Genomic DNA, 21,548 nt, shown 5'->3' with positions numbered 1-21,548 from the left:
GCTGCCCGACGAATAAAAAGGTACGCGCCTTTAAATCGCAGTCCGGGTGGATTGGTGCCTGGCTATCTGGCCTCCGAGTACAGGGTACGGGAGATTCGACTAAGGCAGGTCTGGGAAGGCGATTGGCAAACTGGTTGGCCCCACCAGCTCAAGGGAAGAAGGCTCTTGCAGATGAAGATCTTCTCTCGTTATGTGGAGAAAAGTGGTGAGACGCTGCAGCAGGGCTTCACCTGTGGTTCAGTCGTTGCAGATGTCTTTGGCTTCTCTCCTCTTTGGCTTCTTATTTCCAGTGTTGACGTCTTGCTCTTCCAGTCCTCCTGACCCTGCTTTTATGCAAAAAGATCCCCATTCATACAGCCTAGCTGTCACTGACACAGTGGAGCGGTCATCGTGGCGGGAGACCCTCCAGCCTATCAGGATAGAGTTCGACATGGGTTGCGAAGGCAACCCTGTCCAGGGGTCCTACTCCCCCTCCCACACAATGCACCCACCTCAGACTCAGTGGCGCCAAATGGAGGGCTTCTCGGCAGAAGCCCGCCAACAGGACGAACAAAGGATCACCGACCGGGGTTAGGAGTTTAGACACGAGAAAAAAGTTATATTAAAGTTCTGGCAAATAAAACCTACCGGAACAAAGTTAATATTAAAATGCACTGGCGGTATGTTAGAGGCTGTCAGAAAAAGTGGTAGCCTCGAAAAATGGGAAACTCCCACAGGGAAATATTCGCGGTCGAATATTTATGGTAGTAACCACTGCCACCAGTCAGAAACTTTTGAGAGAGGGTCTGTACGGTACCCTCTCGAAAATGAACACCAGGGAAAAACTATTAACCCCTTCCCTAAGATGGGTTGTACTGGTTTAGTTCATAGGATTTGACTAGTAAAGTCAATGGGGACTTTACATGCCCTGGGAGACAGTAGTCAGTCCCAGGGTATGGAGTCTATGTTCGGGGGTCGCTACGACACCCCTGTGTCACTGCACTGAGGAGGCTGTGCAACACATGTGAATAAAGATGGTTCCTATGGGGTTGAGAAAATCCCATAGACAAACACAAAAAAAATAGCCTAGAACACATAGCAAAGATGCCTAAGAGTGGGAAAAAAGAGTCTCACTCTTAGCAGAAAAAAAACCCCTTCAAATCCTGCAAAGCTGCTGGGGGACTCTATAGGTAAGGTAAATTAGCCATAATATGAGAATTCTCCCTAACAGAGACTTGGTGCAGATATTTCAGAGGAGTTGTGGCAACAAATGTGCGAGAATGTTAGGCTGTGCTCCTTGGGGCTTACAGAAAGGTCTAGACAGATTAAGATTCTAAATAGGGTTTATTGGACACTAGAAAGAATGTGGAAACGAGGTATGTTAGAGAATTCGGATTGTTGGACTTGTACACATGAATCAGGTACCCTTGAGCACATGTGGGATTGCAGGATGGTGAGAGTTTTTTGGAGAGAGATAGTCCTGGTTTGTGAAAAAGTGATTGAGGGATTGCCGATTCTGGACTTTAAAACATTAGTGTTGGGGAGTGATGAGGCTTTGTATGACCTTACTCAGTGTCAGAAAAAATGGCTATTCAGGGGGGCCATGATAGAAAAGAAAATAATACTGAGGAATTGGAAATGTGCTTTGAACCTAAAGACTGAGACTTTGACTGAGGAAATGCATGCTCTAGCTGATGTGGTTAGGGCGATATATAGGAGAGAAGGGAAAAATAAATTGTTTGAAAAAATGTGAGGGAGATTTTTATCATTGTACTAAACTATAAAATAATAAATGTATCTGAATGCGGATGGTTGTTTGGTTTGGGTGGGGTGATTAAGGAAGAGGTATAGGATTAGCCGAGAGATGTTATGTAAATAGTTTGTCAATTTTAATACTGTTTTGTTCTATCTGATCTGTACATTATTTCTTTCTGTAGCATAATTGTGCATTTTCTGTATTTGTTAACTTGTAAATAAAGGATGCGGATGGAATGAAAAAAAATAAAGCCCCCAGCATGATCTATTCGTTATCGGTATTAATGAGAAAACGTATTTATTTGTATTTATTGTTTGCTTTTTAGGCGCTTATACAATAAGAATATACTGTTTCAAAGCGCCCACAGGGCAGGGAGGGAAGGAGTGTGGTAAGTACAATTACAACACTACTTAAGAGCAGAGGGGCAAGAGGAGGGGGGGGCGTACCAACTATGGTTTGTGAGAATTCAGAACGTGGAAGTGCAGAAAGAAAAGTATAGATATTGTATTAGCAGTGCACAGTGACCTTGGTTATCAAACTGTGGTTACTGTAACTTTTGTGCTTTACATATGTGTTATGCAGGTTAGATTTTCTTAATAGTGCTACATTTATGTTTAAGCTGAAATAAAGAAAATATCAAAAGATTGAAACAGCGTGCGTTAGCTACAATAGCTTTTGAACAGAGCAGGCCAATCTCGCTACAGGGACGAACTCAATGCTGTGTGTCCCTCGGACAAGATGAGCAAACTAGTTATTCATAATGTATTCATATGGCTTTTACTTTCACTTAAACACAAGCAGCTAGTACAGCGAATATAGGGCCCAAGACTTTTTAGTCTTACACAATTACTACTTCGGATGTAGAGTGTCTTATTCGCACATCTACAGAATTTCCTTTCAGAGCTTCTCTACCACTGAAAGTCAAAACAGTATCAAACTGAAGGCCATAGCATGCATAGAAAGAGCCCAAGTGCGCCCCTTTAGGACGCCTTGGAAAGACAATATATAAGCGATACTACATGCATAATTCTAGATTGAAAATGTCACTTAGAAGACTTTGGTTGAATATATCCCCAGTTCATATGCGATAGACGAGTGCAATGCTCGAGTGATCTATGGTGTCACTCAACACCCATGTGGAATACACCCTGTAGTTGCAATCAGACCATCTATGATTTTATCTCGTGTAGGGCCCACACACCACGTGCATCCCTTTTGCAGAACCTGTACATTTCTTATGGGCCAGCATTATATGAGTAAAGTGTAGACATGTGGGGGGGACTACAAAAATAAATACCCGGTACCTCATTGCGGGTTTGGCAGCATTTCCCATAGGTCCGATATGGAATGCATGCATCATTCATCCAAGCGCCAAAGCAGCCATCGATACATTGGAAAACGTCATTAATTAACTCAGGTGAACCGCATTTTTGTGCACTCCTTATCCATTCAGGTTTGTGCCTTCATTTATTCCTAGTTAATTATTCGCCCATACAGTCCTCTTGATAGCCCACTTGCTGAAAACGCAACTGCCCATATTTCTTCTATTCAAGCAGATTGCAGATTCTAGCTCAAACGTTTAGATTGTAACTAAATAGGAATGAAATGAAAGATCTACGGTCTGTTCTCCAAATAGACATTACGATATTGGTGTGCATGCGTTCAAGTGCGCTAAGGCTACCGGGAATACCAATGATATGATATGATTGGTTATTTATAACGCGCTTAATACCTAGAGATTTAGCATGATGTAATGGTAGAAAAGAGTGCAACCACAGATGCATCCATTTAGAAAAAGGCGAGGCACTGACAAACATCTGCAAGGAATCACATGTCCCAATCACGCCGTGGGGGGAGCCGTTAGAGGGCATAAGGCGGTGGGCTGAAAGAGGGTTTGCAGGAGGAAAAAGTGTGGTGTGGGTTCACATGAAGTGGAATAGCTGACTTACATCTTGGGGCAGTAGCAACAACCAACTGGTGCCTGCCCGAGACCATGGGTAGAGGTGAGGTGCTGGGGTACCGATTGGAAAAGTAAGCATTTGCCCTGGGATATTAATAGCCAATATCCATGATCCACAACAAGGCAATTGATGCCAAAGAAGGATGGAATTAGCCATCAATGAAATTTAAAAACACAGGGTTCACCTTCGAGGCTGTGTGCAAAGTAGACAGCGAACAGAGACTCATCACAATATCCCAGGGGCATGGAAACCTAAGATGGGGTAAAGGTTAAGTAAACTTTTTTAATGAAATGTATCCACGGAAACCTTACGAGAGGCTACCAGGTGTTAGGAGCGAAAGGGAGCTGGCCCTGCATCCCAAAAGGTCTGGACAGAGCAATTCGGTAATGGGGATCACAAAGGATAACATAAGGTAGCAAGGGGAGGAGGGAGGTGCATGCAGGAGATGTTAGAATAGATGCAAGGGTCTAATATTGGGGGGGCGGGGGGGTGTTCAGGCAAAACTATGCACCGTTTTAGGGAACGGGGCCTAGCATGAAAAGGACCCGATTTGATGTCCTGGGTGTTAGTCTTCGCAGTGCGAAGGGGTGGCGCGAGTTATGGTTGCTAAGATTACCACAACTGGTGAATTTGAGGGGTTTTGGTTTTACTTGCAACTATAACGTCCCTTTAACAACGTTTTTTCATTTAATAGGTTTAAATTGGTGCAACTTAACCACAGCGTCTGTTTTTTTCAGAGAATTTCATGGGCTACCAGTACGTGCTATTTTCCTACAACTTACTAATATCATACTTACCCCAATATAGTAACTTTTTTGTACAATTAACAAAGTTTCACCTTAAAACTCAATTTCCCACCTTCTAGCATCATTAACACTTCTATACTTTGACTGTTTTTGCTTCCGTCGACATGTTCGAACATCGGACGTCATTGCGGACCTTCCGGACAGTCCATGTGACCATGGCTCATGGCATGATTCGAGGACAGTTTGGAACTGCATTTTTCACTGATCTAGGAACTTTCAAGCTCAAATGTACCCTTGCACAGCTCCTACACCTATTCTTACTCATTATCCATTCACAATCTATTACAAAGCACATCCTTGGAAGAAAGGTAGCAAAACTGCTAATAATCTTAAAAATGGCATCAGCTATTGACATCCCTCACCCCCTCCCCCCCCACCCCACCACCCCCCAAGAGCTACCACCAGCAGCTGGAGTACCTGCACACAAAAAAAAAAAAAAGCACATTTACAGAGCCAATGAAGAGGACCAAGAAGATGAGGTAGAGGAAGTGCCTACCTGTAGCAACCAGAGAGAATCATGGGTGTGCCAGTTCTTTACCACTGTTGGGAACGTACCAAAGGCTAAAGCTACAAAAGTGAAATGCACAGAGTGCAACTTTGTACTTCATCACAGACTATCAGGACATTACTCCTAAGGGACCACCTCCATGTGCTGCCACACCAAATCCAACTACCGCAATGCACTGGGAAAGATTGTTCCTTTCTTAACAAGTAGTAGGCCGTCTTCCTCCACATCATCTTCCTCAACCAATACTGTAACCACACGTCCTACTTCTGTGGGACACAAAATCCCACCAGCTACCTTGCAAGCAATACAAGAGGTTTGTATTTAAAATCATTATTAATTTTAGCAGTTTTTAAACAAGCATTCTTTAAAAAGGGCAATATATGTAGCAATCAAATACACTTCAAAATACTTTCTCAGAATCAACACAAAGAAAGTAGATACACTCTTTAGAGAGATTCTTCATACACACTTCCTACACCCTGAGGTGACTTCACTAACTAGGACAGTATTGGCATTTATATATCACTTTGGTACTTTGTAAATTCTGCGGTTGGTAGAAAGGAAAGGTTAACGGAAGGAAAAAGGTTAAACAGGTTCTCAGAGCATGTGAGCACTTTTAAATCTCCCAATGAAGTCTAGATAAAAACCTTTCCCAGCAATATTAGTTAAAAACCAATGTATCACCTGTGAGGGACAGTAAAAATCAAAAAAGGAATAGAAGAGTCTGCAGGGAGCAAGGACAGAAAGTCAACTGGCGCAAAGTCTAGGGAGCTGCGGCACTTCTTAACATAGTACAAAGTCTTGCACAAAGTTAGTGAGATTGCTGTACAAAAATCACTGTAGGGCAACTAGCTGTTACATATGTGAAAGTTAGAGCTGAAATCAACCCGGGGGAAGCAGCTACTGCAAGTTTCAACTGAGAAAAGCAAGCTACAGACAAAGAGGTAAGTACCCCCGCCACCCCCCTCCCCCAAGTCAGAACAGTACCTTTGGTTAGAATAAGAGGATCCAGCTGGCTTCTGTTTGGTTGCAGCGATGCAGATCCTGTGTTCCTTGGCCTCAGTCGTGGGGACAAGAGGGAGGACATCTGGAGGACTCCTGCACAGCCATTCGAAGGTCGGTGGCAGCTACAGGCTCTTTTCGGATCAGCGGCACTCACGGTTTCAGCGCTCAGTAAATAGCACCACCATAGATCTTGGTTGTGCTTCCTTCACTCCTTGACTCCTGCACTCTGGTGAGGGGACTCGAGCTCTGGTCGTCCTGCTTCTGGAGGGTCCTGGGCAGACTCCTGAAGCTTCAGGCCGGCTTACAGACATTGCACTTTACTATGGATTTCTCGACCCCTGGCACTCGGTTCCTGCAACAAAAGTACAGCCAATTGGGGAAGGTCTTCCAGCAAAGTTTGTCTCGGGGTTAGTTGGCCCCACTAACCCAAAGGAAGTAGTCCTTTCCGGAGCTTCTCTCATGTCCACTAACTTCTTCTCTCATGGATTAGAAAAAGTAGTTAGCACAGCAGCAGGGCTTCACCGGGTAATTTAAAGGTCCAGGAGGATTCAGCAAGCTTCGTTCATGGTTTCTTCATCGGGTCATTTTGACCAGTCGTCGACCACCTTCAGTCCAAGAAGCCTCGTCTTTAAAGCAGGTTTCTCCCATTCATGCACAGCCTAGCTGTCACTCACATAGCAGGATGGCTGTCCTGCAAGGACAGCCAGCCAATCAAGATTGGGTGCATTCATGTTACCCTGGTGACTAAGGACAGGGGAGTTTCAGCACCTCCCTTACTTCCTGCCATGCCAGAGACACTGGAGCCAGATGCGGGTGCCCACCAAAGGCAAAACGAACAAAGGGGTTAAACCTGGTTTGGCTCGCAAAGTAAAACCCAAACAAGAAATGGCGAAAAGCGAAGACCGGGCCATTTTGAAACAATGGTCACCCATGGGTGCTATACTGCAGCTGAGGATTCATCCTGCGGTATAAAAGCACAATGGTAGGAACATTAAACCACTTTCACCAGCCATTTAAAGTAGTGAGGGTAACATAATAAATGTTACATGAGAAAGTAGAAAAGGGGCTACTAAGTAACCCCCCAGCACCCCACAGAAGATGGGGTGTCCTGGACCTACAAAGAAAAAAGGTAAGTAATGTCAATTTTCACTTTATTATTCCTGAGAACAGTAGTTCACCCAACAAAAGGTATTTAAACCTGAAGAGAAACCTTAATGATTTATCTGTGACACTGCACTGAAAGTGCTGTATGTCAGCATACAAAATGTAGATGCCTATGGAGTTTCAGACTCCAAAAATAAAGGAAACACATAATCCAAATCAGGTCAAAATACATGAGCAAGTGAGATAAAGGGCTCACTCACAAAGTCCAGCAAAAGAGCTAAGGGTCTCTAAGGTGGGATGAATAGAGCACTAAAATGAAAAGTATCCCCAACAATGAAGCGCGTTATAAAAAAATAAAAAACAATTACCTTGCAGGGGGCGTGTACCATAGCATGGTTTTATCAGACGCTGCTCTGAAGCAAACTCTCCTCCAGGAGTATGGAGGAAAGGGACACAGAAATAACCTAACCTAAGATACATTTCAAATACTACCAGATTTCAAATGCTAGTTGGAGGAGGAACCCAAAAGGAGCCATAAAAGAGAAGGGATTGAAAGGAGGAACCAGTATTTTACAGAACAAATTTTTTGTTGCAAGGCAAAGCGACACTAGAGCGCCAGATCATGGCTACAAAAGGGAATAATAGTTGCAGTTCAGACGACCGTAGGCTGCTTCAGTGATTAAGTCCTGCCCAAACAGCATATTGAAGACTTCAATGAGCAGCTCAGAGGTGATCTAGAATACAAGATAGCAAAGCAGGAATGTATGGCATCAGAGGAATGATGCAGAATAGGATTCAAGATCCCTGAAGCACCAGATGATTACAGGACGATGCGTAGTCCACGTTTCTTACAAAACACATCACGACAAGCTTGTACTTCCCATAATGGCCAACATGTTAGGTGTGAGCTGAAGCTATTAAAGGGCTTTATCTTGATCCCTTGGCTTTGAATAGTGTATGTGGTATTTTGTCCAGAGATGGGCCAGAATCAGATCATAACACACTAGTTATAAACGTAGCTCTCCATACGGTCAGTAGTTAATGAGCTTGGTCTATGCTGTACTAGCAAATATAAGATGCGCCATAAAACCAGTGGAGTCCATTTCTGCTAGCACTACACAGTAGATTCTTCTCGAAGCCTACAAGAAAGTTAAGCATATTCTCTCTGCAGTGTTTAACAAGGTCAGGTCACATTTGTTGGCAACAACCTCACTGCATAGTTGGCAGATGTTGATCCTCAACCTGTCCCCAAAGACAGATGATTGAACTTAATGGACCGCATGACCACAAAGAACTTGGGCTAGGTCAGATCCAATGATCTGATGTACAGGGTTCACAGAAAGTGAAGGATGCTGTAGGGTATTTGAGAAATGCAAAATGTACAACACATGTTCAAGTTAAAGTTTTATTAGTTTTCACAAAATAGGATCTTGGGTTGTACAAACGCATATAGGGGAATGTTCTAGAATAAATAGCCAAATAACTAGTAAACTAGTGTAGTGTCAAGGATAGAGTATCTCAAGGAATGGTTCTCTGGCTGCTCCCCGAGTCTTAGGGTGATAGATTTAGAACTTTGTTCGCCCTAATGTTTTACCATTGGTTGTTCCAGTAGGCCATACCTTAAAGGCAGAGAATGTTTAAGCCCTTTAGCCTCCAGGTGAACCCTAATCTATTAAAAGGTCCTCGACATTCAGCTACAAAAGGCTTCATAAAACTAAATCTTCAAAGTGTTCTTGTTGTGAGTAAACTAATACATCTAGGGTTCTGTGACATAATTGAACCCTAATGCCTTTGGAAGGCATGGAGAAACCTGCATGTAGTCAGAGTGTCTGGGCTCAAACAGTGAAGGCGTTCTTGGGAAAAATTCAGCCTCCTGTTTTACAATAAGCAGCTACCACAGAGAAATAGGAAGAAAAAGGACTTGAAAATGATGTACTTGTGGCATGGGCGAGATGACATGCATTACTTACCGTAAAGCATTTCAGATGGTTGGTTGTATCTGCTTAGCTTCACATGCTGTGCATAGTTCGACAGAGTGGTAACAGCAGAGTATTACATCTTGTCTTTCGAGAATCGAAAGGGGACCTCGACATGGCCGTGCCTGTAACACTATCCCTACGTGACGTGTAGTGTTCCCAAGATCCATCACGCGTTGAGGTCCGTCCGATTGTAATTTTTCTGCCAAGAGGGAGACTATCGTGACTGAGTACAGAAAAGAGAGAGAAAGTAGTACGACGTCTATGTTCCTTCTATCCGAGCGGGGAGGAAGGGTGGGCACATGTGAATCTAGGCAGATAAAACCATCAGAAATGCTTTTACGGTAAGTAATGCATGTCTTCTGATGTTTGTCAATCTGCTTAGAATCACATGCTGTGCATAGACTAGCGAGCAGTACCCGGAGTTGGAGGTTGGTTGTGAGAAGGAACAGTAGTGAAAAGATTGTCTTAGTACTGTCTGTCCCACCTGAGAATCAGACCTAGAATGAGTTTCTAGGTAATCGTGTTTTGTAAAGGTGTGTACAGAACTCCAGGTTGCAGCTTTGCAAATGGACTCAAGAGGAACATTTGCAATTAATGCTATGGACGTCCCAGTGCCTAGAGTACAGTGTGCTCTAGGCTTGAAGGGCAGTTCCCTCTTCGCAAGATGGTAGCAGAGTGTAATGCAATTGACAATCCATCTAGAAATAGTGGATTTGGAGACTGCATCTCTTTTTCCTGTGGCCACTGACACGAAAAACGGATTAGTCTTCCTTAGTCGACAAGTTATTTCCACATAGAACATGACAGCTCTGCGTACATCCAGTGTATGCAGGGTTCTTTCCTCCAGACTTGAGGGATTTTGAAAGAACGTTGGTAGCTCTATTGACTGGTTCACATGGAACTTGGAAATTAATTTAGGCACAAATCTAGGGTGAGTGCGCAAAACCACCTTGTCTTTGTGAACGGTTAAAAAAAGGGATCTAGAAAAGAGAGTGCCTGCAGTTCACTTACCCTCCTAATGGAGGTGATTGCCATTTAAAAAAGCAGTCTTGAGGGTGAGGTTCTTAAGACTTGCTTTGTGCTTGGGCTCGAAAGGAGCTCCCATAAGCCTAGTTAACACCACATTTAGGTCCCATCTGGGAGCCGGCTTAGAAATGGGAGGGTGAATTATTTTTACCCCTTCCATGAAAGCTTTAATCACTGGTATCTTCCACCATGAGACCTTCTGTTGTGATGATGTATATGCTGAAAGTGCCGCTAGGTGCACCTTTATTGAGTTGAAGACTAGGCCTGAGTCAAGTAAGTGAGTTAGTTATAGGACAATGTGAGTGGGAGAGCAGTTGATTGGGTTGATGCTCTGAGTTAAACCAGATGACAAACCGTTTCCATTTACTAGATTAGCAATATCTAGTGTTGGGTTTCCTTGCCTCCCTGAGGAAGTCCATACATCTTTGAGGTAGCTGCAGGTGTCCGAATTCTATGACCTCAGGAGCCAGGCCGCTAAGTTCAATGTCTGCGGGCATGGGTGAAGCGTCTGCCCTTTGTCTTGCGACAACATGTTGTATGGCCAAGGCCGGAGATGGGGACATATCCATCAGATGAGCAAACCTGGGTTTGTGGGCCCACCAATATCATTGTGACTGGTTCCTGGTGCATCTTGTGCACGATCTTTTTGAGAAGTTGAGTCGGGGGTTGGGGGGCGGGGTGGGAGTGAATATACAAATTTTGCTGACCATGTTATCCAGAGTCCGTTCCCCTTGGATCGGTTCTGGGGGTACCTAGAGGCGTAATCTTGGCATTGGGCGTTTTCCAGGGTCGCAAACAGATCGATCTGTGGAAAACGTTGGTGACGATGTCTCAGTGTAATTGCCACTCATACTCCCTGGGCAACGGGAAGTCTCTGCTGAGTACACCTGCCAGAAGATGGATTTCCCTGGAATATGTTGTGGTAACTGGAACATGTGGCGTTTGAGAGCCCACTTCCAAATGTTCTGAGACAGTTTGGACAGCACTGGAGAATGAGTGCCTCCCTGTTTGTTCAGATAGTACATGGCCGTGGTGCCGTCTGTAAGGATAAGGATAGTTTGTTTGTTTATTTATTTATTTATTTATATGGCGCACCATACCCAGGGGCAGCAGGGCGCAGGCAGAAGAATATTCAAGGCTTACAATGTTACAGGTATATACAGTTGAGGTAAAAGTTTTAGATATATGAAATTAAGGATTACAGGAATAAAATATGCAAAATCTTCACACATAATAAATATCAAATAGTCTTTCCCTGTAGTTGTGTTTCGATAAGCTTTCAGGGCTTTGAACACTGCCAGCAGTTCCAGCAGGTTTATGTGGTTGGACGCTATGTCTGGCGACCAAACTCTGCTTGGAGTCTGCTGGAGCAGGTGGGCTCCCCACCCTGTAAGGGAGGCGTCTGTAGTTAGAGTGGCTTCCACTGCGGGGGTGGTGAAGGATTTCCCTTTCAAGAGGTTTTCCCCCCCAATCACCACCGTAACGAGAGAACTAGGGCCGGCGAGACCACTACTAAATCGTTCCACTGTCCGTTGCCCTGACACCACTGGTTGCTTAGCCACTCTTACATTGGGTGCATGCGAGGAAGTAGATACAGGACGCCATCATTCCTAGCAGACGCATAGCCTTGCGTACTGTTACCTCTCGAATGGTTAGTGAGGGATTTGAAACAACATGTTTTGAACCCTCTCGTTGGAGGGGGAAGACGAGGCTGTGGTTTGTTTGAATTAGAGCCCCTAGGAATTGTTTGACTTGACTGGGGTCTAAGCTGGATTTTTTCTCGTTGATAGAGAATCCCAGCCTGAATAAAATATCTATCGTCTTTTGGGTATTTGATAGACACGATTTGGAAGAGTCCCCTGTTATGGGCCAGTCGTCGAGGTAAGGATATACTGGAATAGATTGCTTGCGCAAGTGTGCTGCCGCTACTGCTAGTACCTTTGTAAACACCCTTGGTGCAGATGCTATGCCGAAGGGTAGTACCTTGTACTGATAATTTTTGTTCTCTTATCATAACCCTGAGGTACTTTCTGTGCACTGGCAACATCGAAATATGAAAGTAGGCATCTTTCATATCCAGAGTTGCAGAGTGACCATGAACATTTTTTGTGGTTTTACAAATTTGCTCGCTGGGCGCAGATCTAGAACAGGAACACATGGTTAGATCCTTTTTGGGTACAAAGAAGTACACTGAATAAATACCCTCTTACCTGTGATAGAGGTACGATCTCTATGGCTCCTTTTTGTTCCAGCACCTCGACTTCTTGAAGAAGTATGCAAAGATGTTCCGGTGTTAGTCTTCGTTGTCGTGGAGGTCTGAATTTTGGGGACCGATTGAACTCTACACAGTACCCGTGTGCTATGGTCTTTAGCACCCACTGGTCCGTGGTTATTCCCTCCCATGCTTTCAGGAATGATGTCAGCCGGTCCCTGACCAGGGAGGCATGGGAGGGGACCCGAATCTTCGAATCATTTGGAACCTGAGGCAGGAGAACCTCTGGGGGTAGGGTTCCTGTCTCTTCCCTTACCACTGCGCTGTCCACTTTGAGGGTACAGGGTAATGTAAGTGTTGGTCCCTTGTAGAGACTTCCAGTTGTTTCCTGAAGAGTATTGTTGATGAGTGGCGCGTTGGCCAAGAAAAAACCTTCAGTTTCCAAATCCAAGCTTTGTGGAGGGCCTCGGAGTAATTTGGTCCAAACTTTAGGGATTAATGTTCTTTTTTCGCGGCATCTAAGGCCTCATCGTCCACCTTTCCAAACAGGTTGGATTCCTCCACAGGTTTGTTTATAAGAGAGACGCTTGCGTTTCAGGTTTAAACCCCGAATTTCGAAGCCATGCGTGTCTTGAGGAGAATGCCCTAGGCGAGGGCTCGACTGGCCGTCTCGGCAGAATCCAAAGTGTTCTTTAAAATTCTTTGGTTAACTTGCCTACCCTCAGAGACTGCGATAAGTAGACGGGTCTGTAGAGGTTCTGGAGCCTCTTGTAGGCCTTCTTGTACTAAAGCCCATTGTGCATCCGTGTAACTGGCCAATAGTGTGGTGTTATTGGTAATACGCGTAGAGTACGCTGCCGCTGTGGTAACCCTCTTACCCATGGAATAAAGTCTTTTTCCTTCTTTGTCAGGGGGTGCCTCGCCTGTTGACAAGGGAACCCTGGCTCTTTTTCTTGTGGTAGTGACTACCAAAGAATATGGGGTGGAATGACCTCTAATATATAGAGGTCATGAGGGAGAAGGGCGAAAGTTTTTCAATTCTTGGGTTTACACCTCTCGTAAGAGCTGGTGTAGTCAAGGCTGGAGCCAGGCATTTTTTTTTAATCGAATTGAGGAGAGGGATGGCCTGGCTGGTTGGCGGCTTCTCGGAGTGTATCTTCAACAAAGTAGGCTTCAGGTGCTGCCTCTTCAGTGGCAATTTTAAAGTGATCAGCTGCCTTACGTAACATTACTTTAAACGTCAGTTGATCATCAATAGGAGAGGGATTTCTTGTAGGGCTGTTTTGAGGAGAGTCCAAAGCCAGAATATACGGGTCTGGGTTTTGTGGCTCTGGGGACTGCCATAGTTGAGGGTCACCCACATCTGGGTCCTCCCCCCAGCCTTCAATGGGCTGATCTTTAATGGGCTCATAAGAGAAAGCATTTTCCTGTACCTTAACTTTTGGAATGTCTTCAGTATGGTCATAATTATGTATGTGCTCTTCTAAAGAGGGGTCAAACGCCTTGGGAATTTAGCTCTAGGGTTAGCAGGGCTTTCCTCCCATGGCCTTCTTGGTGTAGGTTGTTCTGCACGTGAAACAAACTTTTCCACCCTTTCCATGCAGTTCTCAAACTTTTCCCTAGTCCAGACTGATGACCTAGAACGGTCTAGGGGTGGAAAGGTGTCTCTCTCAGTCTTCCGTCGAAGTGTCCCCAGCACTTTCTTCCGTCGAAAACCTTAGAGATCTGTGCCTTAACGTCGAAGTAAGTCCTTCCTCTCCTTCAGAGAAGTCCTCTGGCGGGACCGATGAAGGTGGGGTATCCCTGTGTCCTTCTCGCGACTTCTGAACGCTATCTTTAGATCTCAGCAGGGCCTTTCGGAAACTTTCGGAGAGTCCCTAGATTGTTTTTGAGAATCAGCAGCCACAATTCTTGCCAGGCTGACCTCGACGTCCTTACCAGTCGGGAGGCGCGCAGGTATATCTGACGATTGTAAGGGAGTCTGTTTCGCCGGAATCGGGGCCCTTCCCCCCCCATCGGCCACCTTTTCCAGTAGTGCCGTAACAGTCGGCGTTGGTAAGCCCTTATCTTGAGTCCTCGGTTTATCGTCGCCGTACGCCTTCCTGTGATGCGTATCGATGGAACTATGTGTTTTTAGGGTAGCGCCCTTTGTCTTGGATTGCCCGGGGACAGACGATACGAAACGCAAGCGTTCTGTTGAAAGGTCAACAACCTCCGGCTCGGAGGTCTGAGTCACTCTCGCCGTCGTCACATTCGATGGTAGAGGCAGAAGACCCGGCCTTGGACATACCATAGGCCGCCCACCGTTTTACTCTACGCTCCTTCAAAGTCTTGAGGCGGAGGAGCTTACAGGCCGCACACCCTTCCGCTTTGTGAGAGAGGGGCAAGCACTGCTTACACTGTCTGTGCTTATCCTTCCATGGGAATTTGCTCTTACAAATAGGGCAGAATCTAAATGGAGTCCTCTCCAAAGCTGAGGTCACACAGAGTGACTTAAGACCAACTGGGAAAGAGGGAAGAAAGGGAAAGGCATTTTCCGTTTGAAATGAAATGTCCACCCAACCCCACTCTCCCTACTGTATAGGACGGTGGAAGGCCAGGCCACATGGTAGGCGACAGGATCACCGTCCGTCGAATCTCGCAGGTCTTCGGCGGAAACTGGAACAGCCGTTGAGACAAGGGAGGGGTGATCTTAACTATCTTTATAGAATTATTCGACCAAAGGTCGTTGGACAATAGCAATGTTCTTTACGAACTCCGCATAAGGGCGACCAGTTATCTGGACAAATCAGCGGGACATCAACGCGTGAGGGATCTTGGGTACACTACACTTCACGTAAGGATAGTGTTACAGGGACGCCCATGTCGACGTCCCCTTTTGATTCTCGAAAGACAAGATGCAATACTCTGCGGTTACCACTGGATGTGGGACTATACACAGCATGTGATTCTAAGCAGATTGACAAACACAGAAATAATCAGATACTCCTTTTCTTTACCGTTTGTAAATATTGTGCAAGCCAAGAGCTGCAAGTTTATTGAAGTTCAAGAGGATGTAGCTAGTAAAAGGGCTTGCACCTTTGCAGTGACAATTTGTATTCACCATTTGGGATGGCCTCCAGAATGGGAAGACAGCCTGGCAAACATAATCCCTTTCACCTCCTTCCAATACAATGAGCCTAGTGACCCTAACCAAATAACCAGTCCAAGTAGGACCTTCAGTTTAGGCTTAAATGGATCTCCTTATAAAGTTATTGCTCTTTCCCTCCCCGTCAATGAACACAGGGGGCGAGTGGCCAGGTTAACCAGTAACTAACACTGCCTCCTCTCAATGTAAGCCACCTTCCTGAACTGATCCAAAGCTTTAGCCTACGCTGTTCTAACCAAGACAACAGTGCACAAATAATCCTCAAAATCCAAAAGGTAGCAGAGTAAAAATCCAGAAATCTTGGTAATGAATGTATGTTGTAGATAAATGTTAACCAATGTCATGCAAGAAACAAAATATGCAGCAAAGATCGAAATTAAATGGTAAGGGTCGACTGGACCCCCAACAAAATTCTTTTCTCATACTGCTGAACCGAGTCCCACACACCTTAAAAATCAGAAAGCAAATCAAACCCCTAAAATCAAGGCCAAGAGAAGGAGTGTGGATAAAACAGCATTTAAATGCCCAGGTCTTTGGGGACTCTCCAATATACACATCTCAATGACGCCAGGTTTCACTGCACTGGCTGCAAGATCTTGAGTGATTATCCATTAGGGCAACTTTCTAACAACAGACATCCGAAACAAAAACAAAACAAATGTGGGGGTTGGGGAAACAGGCGCCTGACTGTTTTGTAATCACCATAAGAGTCCTCCACAAAGAGGACAGACAATACAAACTGTTGATAAGGCAGTTACATATTACTATACAAAATAAGTTGGAAAACAATTAAAATAAACTTACACTCAGTGTAAACTTGAACTTGAATGGGGGTCCCTCGGAGAACACAGAGAAGCAGTCATCACTCCCAGTTACTAGACGATAGGGCCTGGTTTGTTTGATGTCTACACTGTTTATCACCTTGCTGTGGCCTCCAACCTCACCCACAGAAGACCCAGTATCCCAAAGAAAAACAGACCCGAATCTGCAAGAAAAATTCAAAAAAATAACAGTCAAAGCTATTACAGACACTCCTTGAATATACATGCCAAATGTCCTATGAAAGTTATCCAAACATTTTAAGGAGGTTAATCATTCAAATACTTAAGCAGTCTTTCACTTGGTACCGATAAGTCACTGAAGACACCTCTTCAAGGGTCGAACTATCAAAAAGTATATAATGCAGATTACAGCTTTCAAACTTTTTGTTTTGTTTCAAGCATTTAAGAGTTGGACAAATTAAGACTCTTAATTGCAGCTTTTTTATCCTAAGGAGCAACAGGTTTCCTATGTACCAAAACCAGAATGAGTGGACACATCAAGCCGCACACAACGTAGTCCATAAATACCAGTCTGCATTCCCTCCCCCACCCCATGAAGCCCAAACATAAAACCACTGAAAAACCCTTTCTCTCGGTGTGGATTGAGCTATTAAATACAACAGTGATACAAGTGTTATCAAGCATATACAGAGCAGTAAATAGATCATGACACCATGCTGAAAACTGAGTGGTTAAGGGTTTGATGATCTGAAAGGGAAGGCAGTTCCAATTCCCCCACTCTCAAAACGGTAACACTTGCCTAAATAATTTATTGACATTTGGGGGGCAGGGCTGCCAGATAAGGAGTTGGGGGTGTCGGGAATAGTAAAAATAGGTGTGGCAAGGGGCGGCTTGGTGGGGGAACGCTCCCAAAAATAAAAATGTCTACTTTTTTCAGAAAAATGTATTCGTAAAAATACCAGTCGTAAAAATGACTGCCGATGAAATGGGATAGAACCCTCAAAACAATCACATATTGAATCCTGCCTTGATGTATTTGAACTTTTAGACAAGTGTAAATGTTCCAGAGTCACCAAATGCAATTGAATTCCTATGGAGACATGGATGGGGCAACCTCAGCCAAACGAAAATGACTCCGAAATAAAATGACTAAACAATTGGAATCAAAACAGCTCTGGAATGAGAGGGACACAACGGCCCATTCAGATACATTTATATACGCAATTGTTAAAATATCTAGAGGGCTATACCAGTGACCAAAATATATTTACTTTGTTTTTATAAAACACCAACAAAAGAGGAATCATAATGAGCCAAGCAAAAAAGAAAAAAAAAGTGAGAAGTTGTGTTAGTACCTTTTTGCTAAAATAGGTGCGACTCACTTAATTCCGCTTTGCCAAGATTCAGTCCACTAGTAAAGACATGTTTGGAGTAGAAAAATAAAAGGAAGGACTTCTGATTAAGTTTAAAGAAAAAGAAACACAGATTAAACAGAGCAAGCCTGGAGTTCATTTTCATGGAACAATCTGTCAAAGAGCATGAGGATCAGAGATGTGGTATATACAAGAAATCGTATTGTGGCTTGTTCAACTACAAGGATTCCTAACTTGCCAGATTATCCCCTCTATCTTCCATATATGCATCACAGTCTTGTTTTAGCACATTCTTTGGAGAGTCCAAAGGCACCTGGTCAATTAATAACTCGCTCATCCCCTGGTTTCATTTAAATCATTATTTAAAGAAATATCCAAGTAAACCGTTTCCAGGGGTAATTAAAAGCTGAACATGTTTGAATGGTAATCTAATCACACTAACCCCAAATAGAGAATACATCATCATAACTTGTAATGCTCCACCATCGCCAGTTTGTAGCTCCAAAAAAAGCCTTTGGGATAGGACATGAATATATGTACAAACAATGCTTGTTCTGTGACCAAATACAAACGATTGGACCCCAACCATATGGAACAATGACTAGATTTCCGATGCTATATATTTGGGCTTCTACCCAGCTAGGAAGTAAGTTGTACAAGGTTAAAGGGTTATTCCAAAAAGGTATACGCTGGCCGCAAAAGGGTGTTCCGGCTAAAGATCGGCAGGTGCTGGACCACAGTGGTTCGCTTATTGGAGGAGCAGAGGGTCCTATGTGTTCCTTCATTACACCTTGAAGAGCAGGGTTTTGGGGCCCTTCATGAACTGCAAGGGCTTTGGTCCATCCTAATTGCAGCTGGACTAGCGTTCACGTATGCTGGTAAATAGAAGAAAATTCATGCTTTACATTTTATTTCCTTTGTGCGCAAGTCTTGCCATGAGCCTTACAGTTCTGCAATTCCATAAAGTGCACATGCTACCTGAGTCAGAGGTTGCTTGGCAACGTAGGTTGGTGCAAAGGAAAATTGCCTAGTGTGTGATAAAGGCTATGCTGAAGAGTATCCTAGCTGGAATAAGGAACCAGTGCAGTTTTCTCTTTAGAACATGGGCGACGTAGTAACATTTCTTCGGTTCTGTGATCAAGCATGCAGCAGTTTGCAGGGCAGGGAAAACAGCAAGGAGATCGATCTCTTCAACAAGGTATGATATTAAGGATTGGCCCGCGGTTCCAAAGTCCTCTGGTGGGAGGAAGGGTTTTAACCTTTCGGAAGATACTGGGCAGTTTGGACTTTTTTGATAATGTGTTGCTAGAAGGAGCGGTTGCAGACGATAAAGAACCAAGGTTCTTTGGCAATGTGGCTGGCCCAGAGTGATTCCATCAAGGTGTTAAGCAGACATGCATGTTAGGATGAACTTGAGTTTAGATGGATGGCCTAGCAGGACACATTTTCTTCAAGTTGGATAGAGGTTTCGGTAGCCAAAAAGGATGCTACATATATAGATTTCCAGATAATTGGAGAGATGATTGCGCCTTGTGGGAATTTGCATGCAACACTACGCTCTGACAGACAGCTGACCATTTGGACGGTTCAATATCTATTCGAGATCTAGGAGGCATACCAGATAACTGTCTGTGAAACTCATTCCATCAATGAAAAGGCTATGGTCTGGTCGACTGTTGACATGGCAGCAAGGTGGCAAGGTGGCAGACCAAGAGGCAAGATTTACCTTCGTCCATGAACTGGAGTGTGTTGTGTATGACCTGACTGGTAGCGGACTCCATGCAGGATGAGGGTCTAAATCCAGATTGCTAGTCAGCAAGTAGAACTTGTACGTGGATTTAATCAGGAGTTGGCTGGCCACTACTTCGTCAATGATTTTACCAATGAATGGAAGGCTAATGATCAACCAGTATTTGGTAAAAAGCACTATATAAAACTCAATAAATACAAAGCACTTCACAAAGAACAATCAGCAGTACATTAAAATCAGCATGAACAATTGTGTTCGAGATCAGCCAGTAGCAATCAGACAGGTGACTGAAGTAGGTGACATTTTAAGGAGGAGGTTAACAGAACAACAAGTTACTTACCAACTGTAACGTTCTTTCAACTGGATATGATCTTCCCGCTTGCGGCTTCTTTCTTCGAAAAACATTTTTCCCAGAGGGAGCTGTGCTCTAGGCTGCATTTAGTCCCTCGAGGGCCGCCGTTGAGTGTCGACGCCATCCGTCGTATAAAGGGCTCGAGCCATGCCCGTTGGTCTCAGTTCTGTTTTTTTGGTGTTAATGGTTGCATCAGTTGTATCAGGCATCGAAGGATGTCAGGCTCTTAAGGAAGTACAGGTTGGGATGGTCGATGAGGAATATGTGCGTTACAGTTGGTAAGTAACTTGTTCTTCGAATGGATTGTGTCTTCCCACTTATTCATCTTAGATAGTCTCCCACAGCAGTAGTAATTTGGAGGAGGGAGTACCAGAGTTTAATTATGTACTGAATAAAGGATGGCTTTTGCAAAAAGGCCTCCTTGGTAAGAGGTGCAGTCTAAACAATGTTTTACAAGGGGGGCGTGGCCAGCAAGCACGCAATGGAGATGTGATTCCTAGGTGCTCCTGTGGCCGCCCGAAATATCCTGCTAATATCCTTTGATTTGGGAAGTTGATGCCACCAAAAAAAAGATTTTCGTGCAGCGGAACCCAGTGGCTGCACACGACAGAAGTGGACCAAATCCGCTGCGTGAGGAGCAAGATATCGGCGCCGAAAAACAGCGAAGTGGGATCTCCGACGGCAAACAAAATGGCCGCCGCGCATGAAACGCGCTAAAATACAGCGAAGGCCGGAAGGTGCCCGCCCGTGGTCCCAACCTGTTGAACCAGCCTTCGTTCTAAAAGTCCCCCTGGAGGGGCCTGGGAGGGCCCTGCCAACCCGATACCTGCGATTGGAGCCTTCTTTGTTCGCCATCCCGACTCGCGGCAATCCTTGGAGGCGACAGACCCCGGCTGGTGATATCAACCGGAGCCACCCACGGACGAGAAGCCTGGACGGGGACGGTGAGCAGGCCCGATATACCCGCTACGCCAACCCAAGCGGCCTGGAGGGGACTCCTGCGCGACAGCCTGTGACTGGTGGGCCGCTGCGAGGGAAGTCCCCAGCATACCAACGCGGCGGCGAGAACTTCCAGGGAGGAACAACGTAACGGGACACCCACCAGCGACAGGACCGCCTAGACCAACAACACAGGCAGTGCGGGTGATCTGGGGTGAGATGACCTGAGGTGCACGGCCAGGAGGCGATCGAGGCGGAAAGATCCAAGCCCCCAACACTGAGCAGGCAGCTCCCTCTCCCCACAATCGTTTATAACGACTGGAACCCCGCGCCGGATCCTGCTCAACAACCACGGCCTTTTCCGAGCCCTGGGGAGGCTGAAGCTGCAGTTGCGAACACCGCGACAAGGAAGCAATATAGCAGGGGCAACTCAGTCACAAGTGGAGGCCCAGACAACGCCACGAGAGACTAGTCCTCACATTCACATTTCTGCGGGATTCAACATCATGGGCAAGGAAAGAAACAAGAAAACCACAACGCAAAGCACCATGGATCAATATGCCACGAGCACACAGCCAGCACCAAACGCGGAGGACCCAGGGACGACCCCCCCCTCCAATGGAAGAACCCCCTGTCACTAAAGGACGTGATGGCCGCAATCGCCAGTTTGCGCTCCTCAATGGAGCAAAAACTATTTCCACCGAGGTCTCGTTCCTTCGCCACAACCTCCAGAAACTCTCATCCCGAACGGGAGAAGCAGAGCAGCGAATATCTAGCGTGGAGGACGACCTAGGCGGTGTGCACCAGCAACTCACACAAACACTGAACTGCCTGAAAACCTTGGAAGCCTGTGTGGAGGAGGGAGAGG

The 21,548-nt window shown here is 45.1% G+C and overlaps 1 protein-coding gene across 1 annotated transcript in view; it reads right to left on the bottom strand.

The window, feature by feature from the left end:
* Window positions 1-21,548, bottom strand: part of WDR1 (WD repeat domain 1) — a 590,429-nt gene that overhangs the window by 404,772 nt on the left and 164,109 nt on the right. The window contains exon 5 of the mRNA XM_069631954.1: window positions 16,289-16,469. Coding sequence (XP_069488055.1) covers window positions 16,289-16,469 — 181 coding nt within the window. The remainder of the gene's footprint in view (window positions 1-16,288; window positions 16,470-21,548) is intronic.

The sequence above is a fragment of the Ambystoma mexicanum genome, chromosome 6q, assembly GCF_040938575.1.
Source record: "Ambystoma mexicanum isolate Mex_15411 chromosome 6q, UKY_AmexF1_1, whole genome shotgun sequence".
NCBI lineage: Eukaryota > Metazoa > Chordata > Amphibia > Caudata > Ambystomatidae > Ambystoma > Ambystoma mexicanum.
Note: the sequence above shows the minus strand (reverse complement) of the source record. Positions and strands in the feature narration are given on the sequence as shown.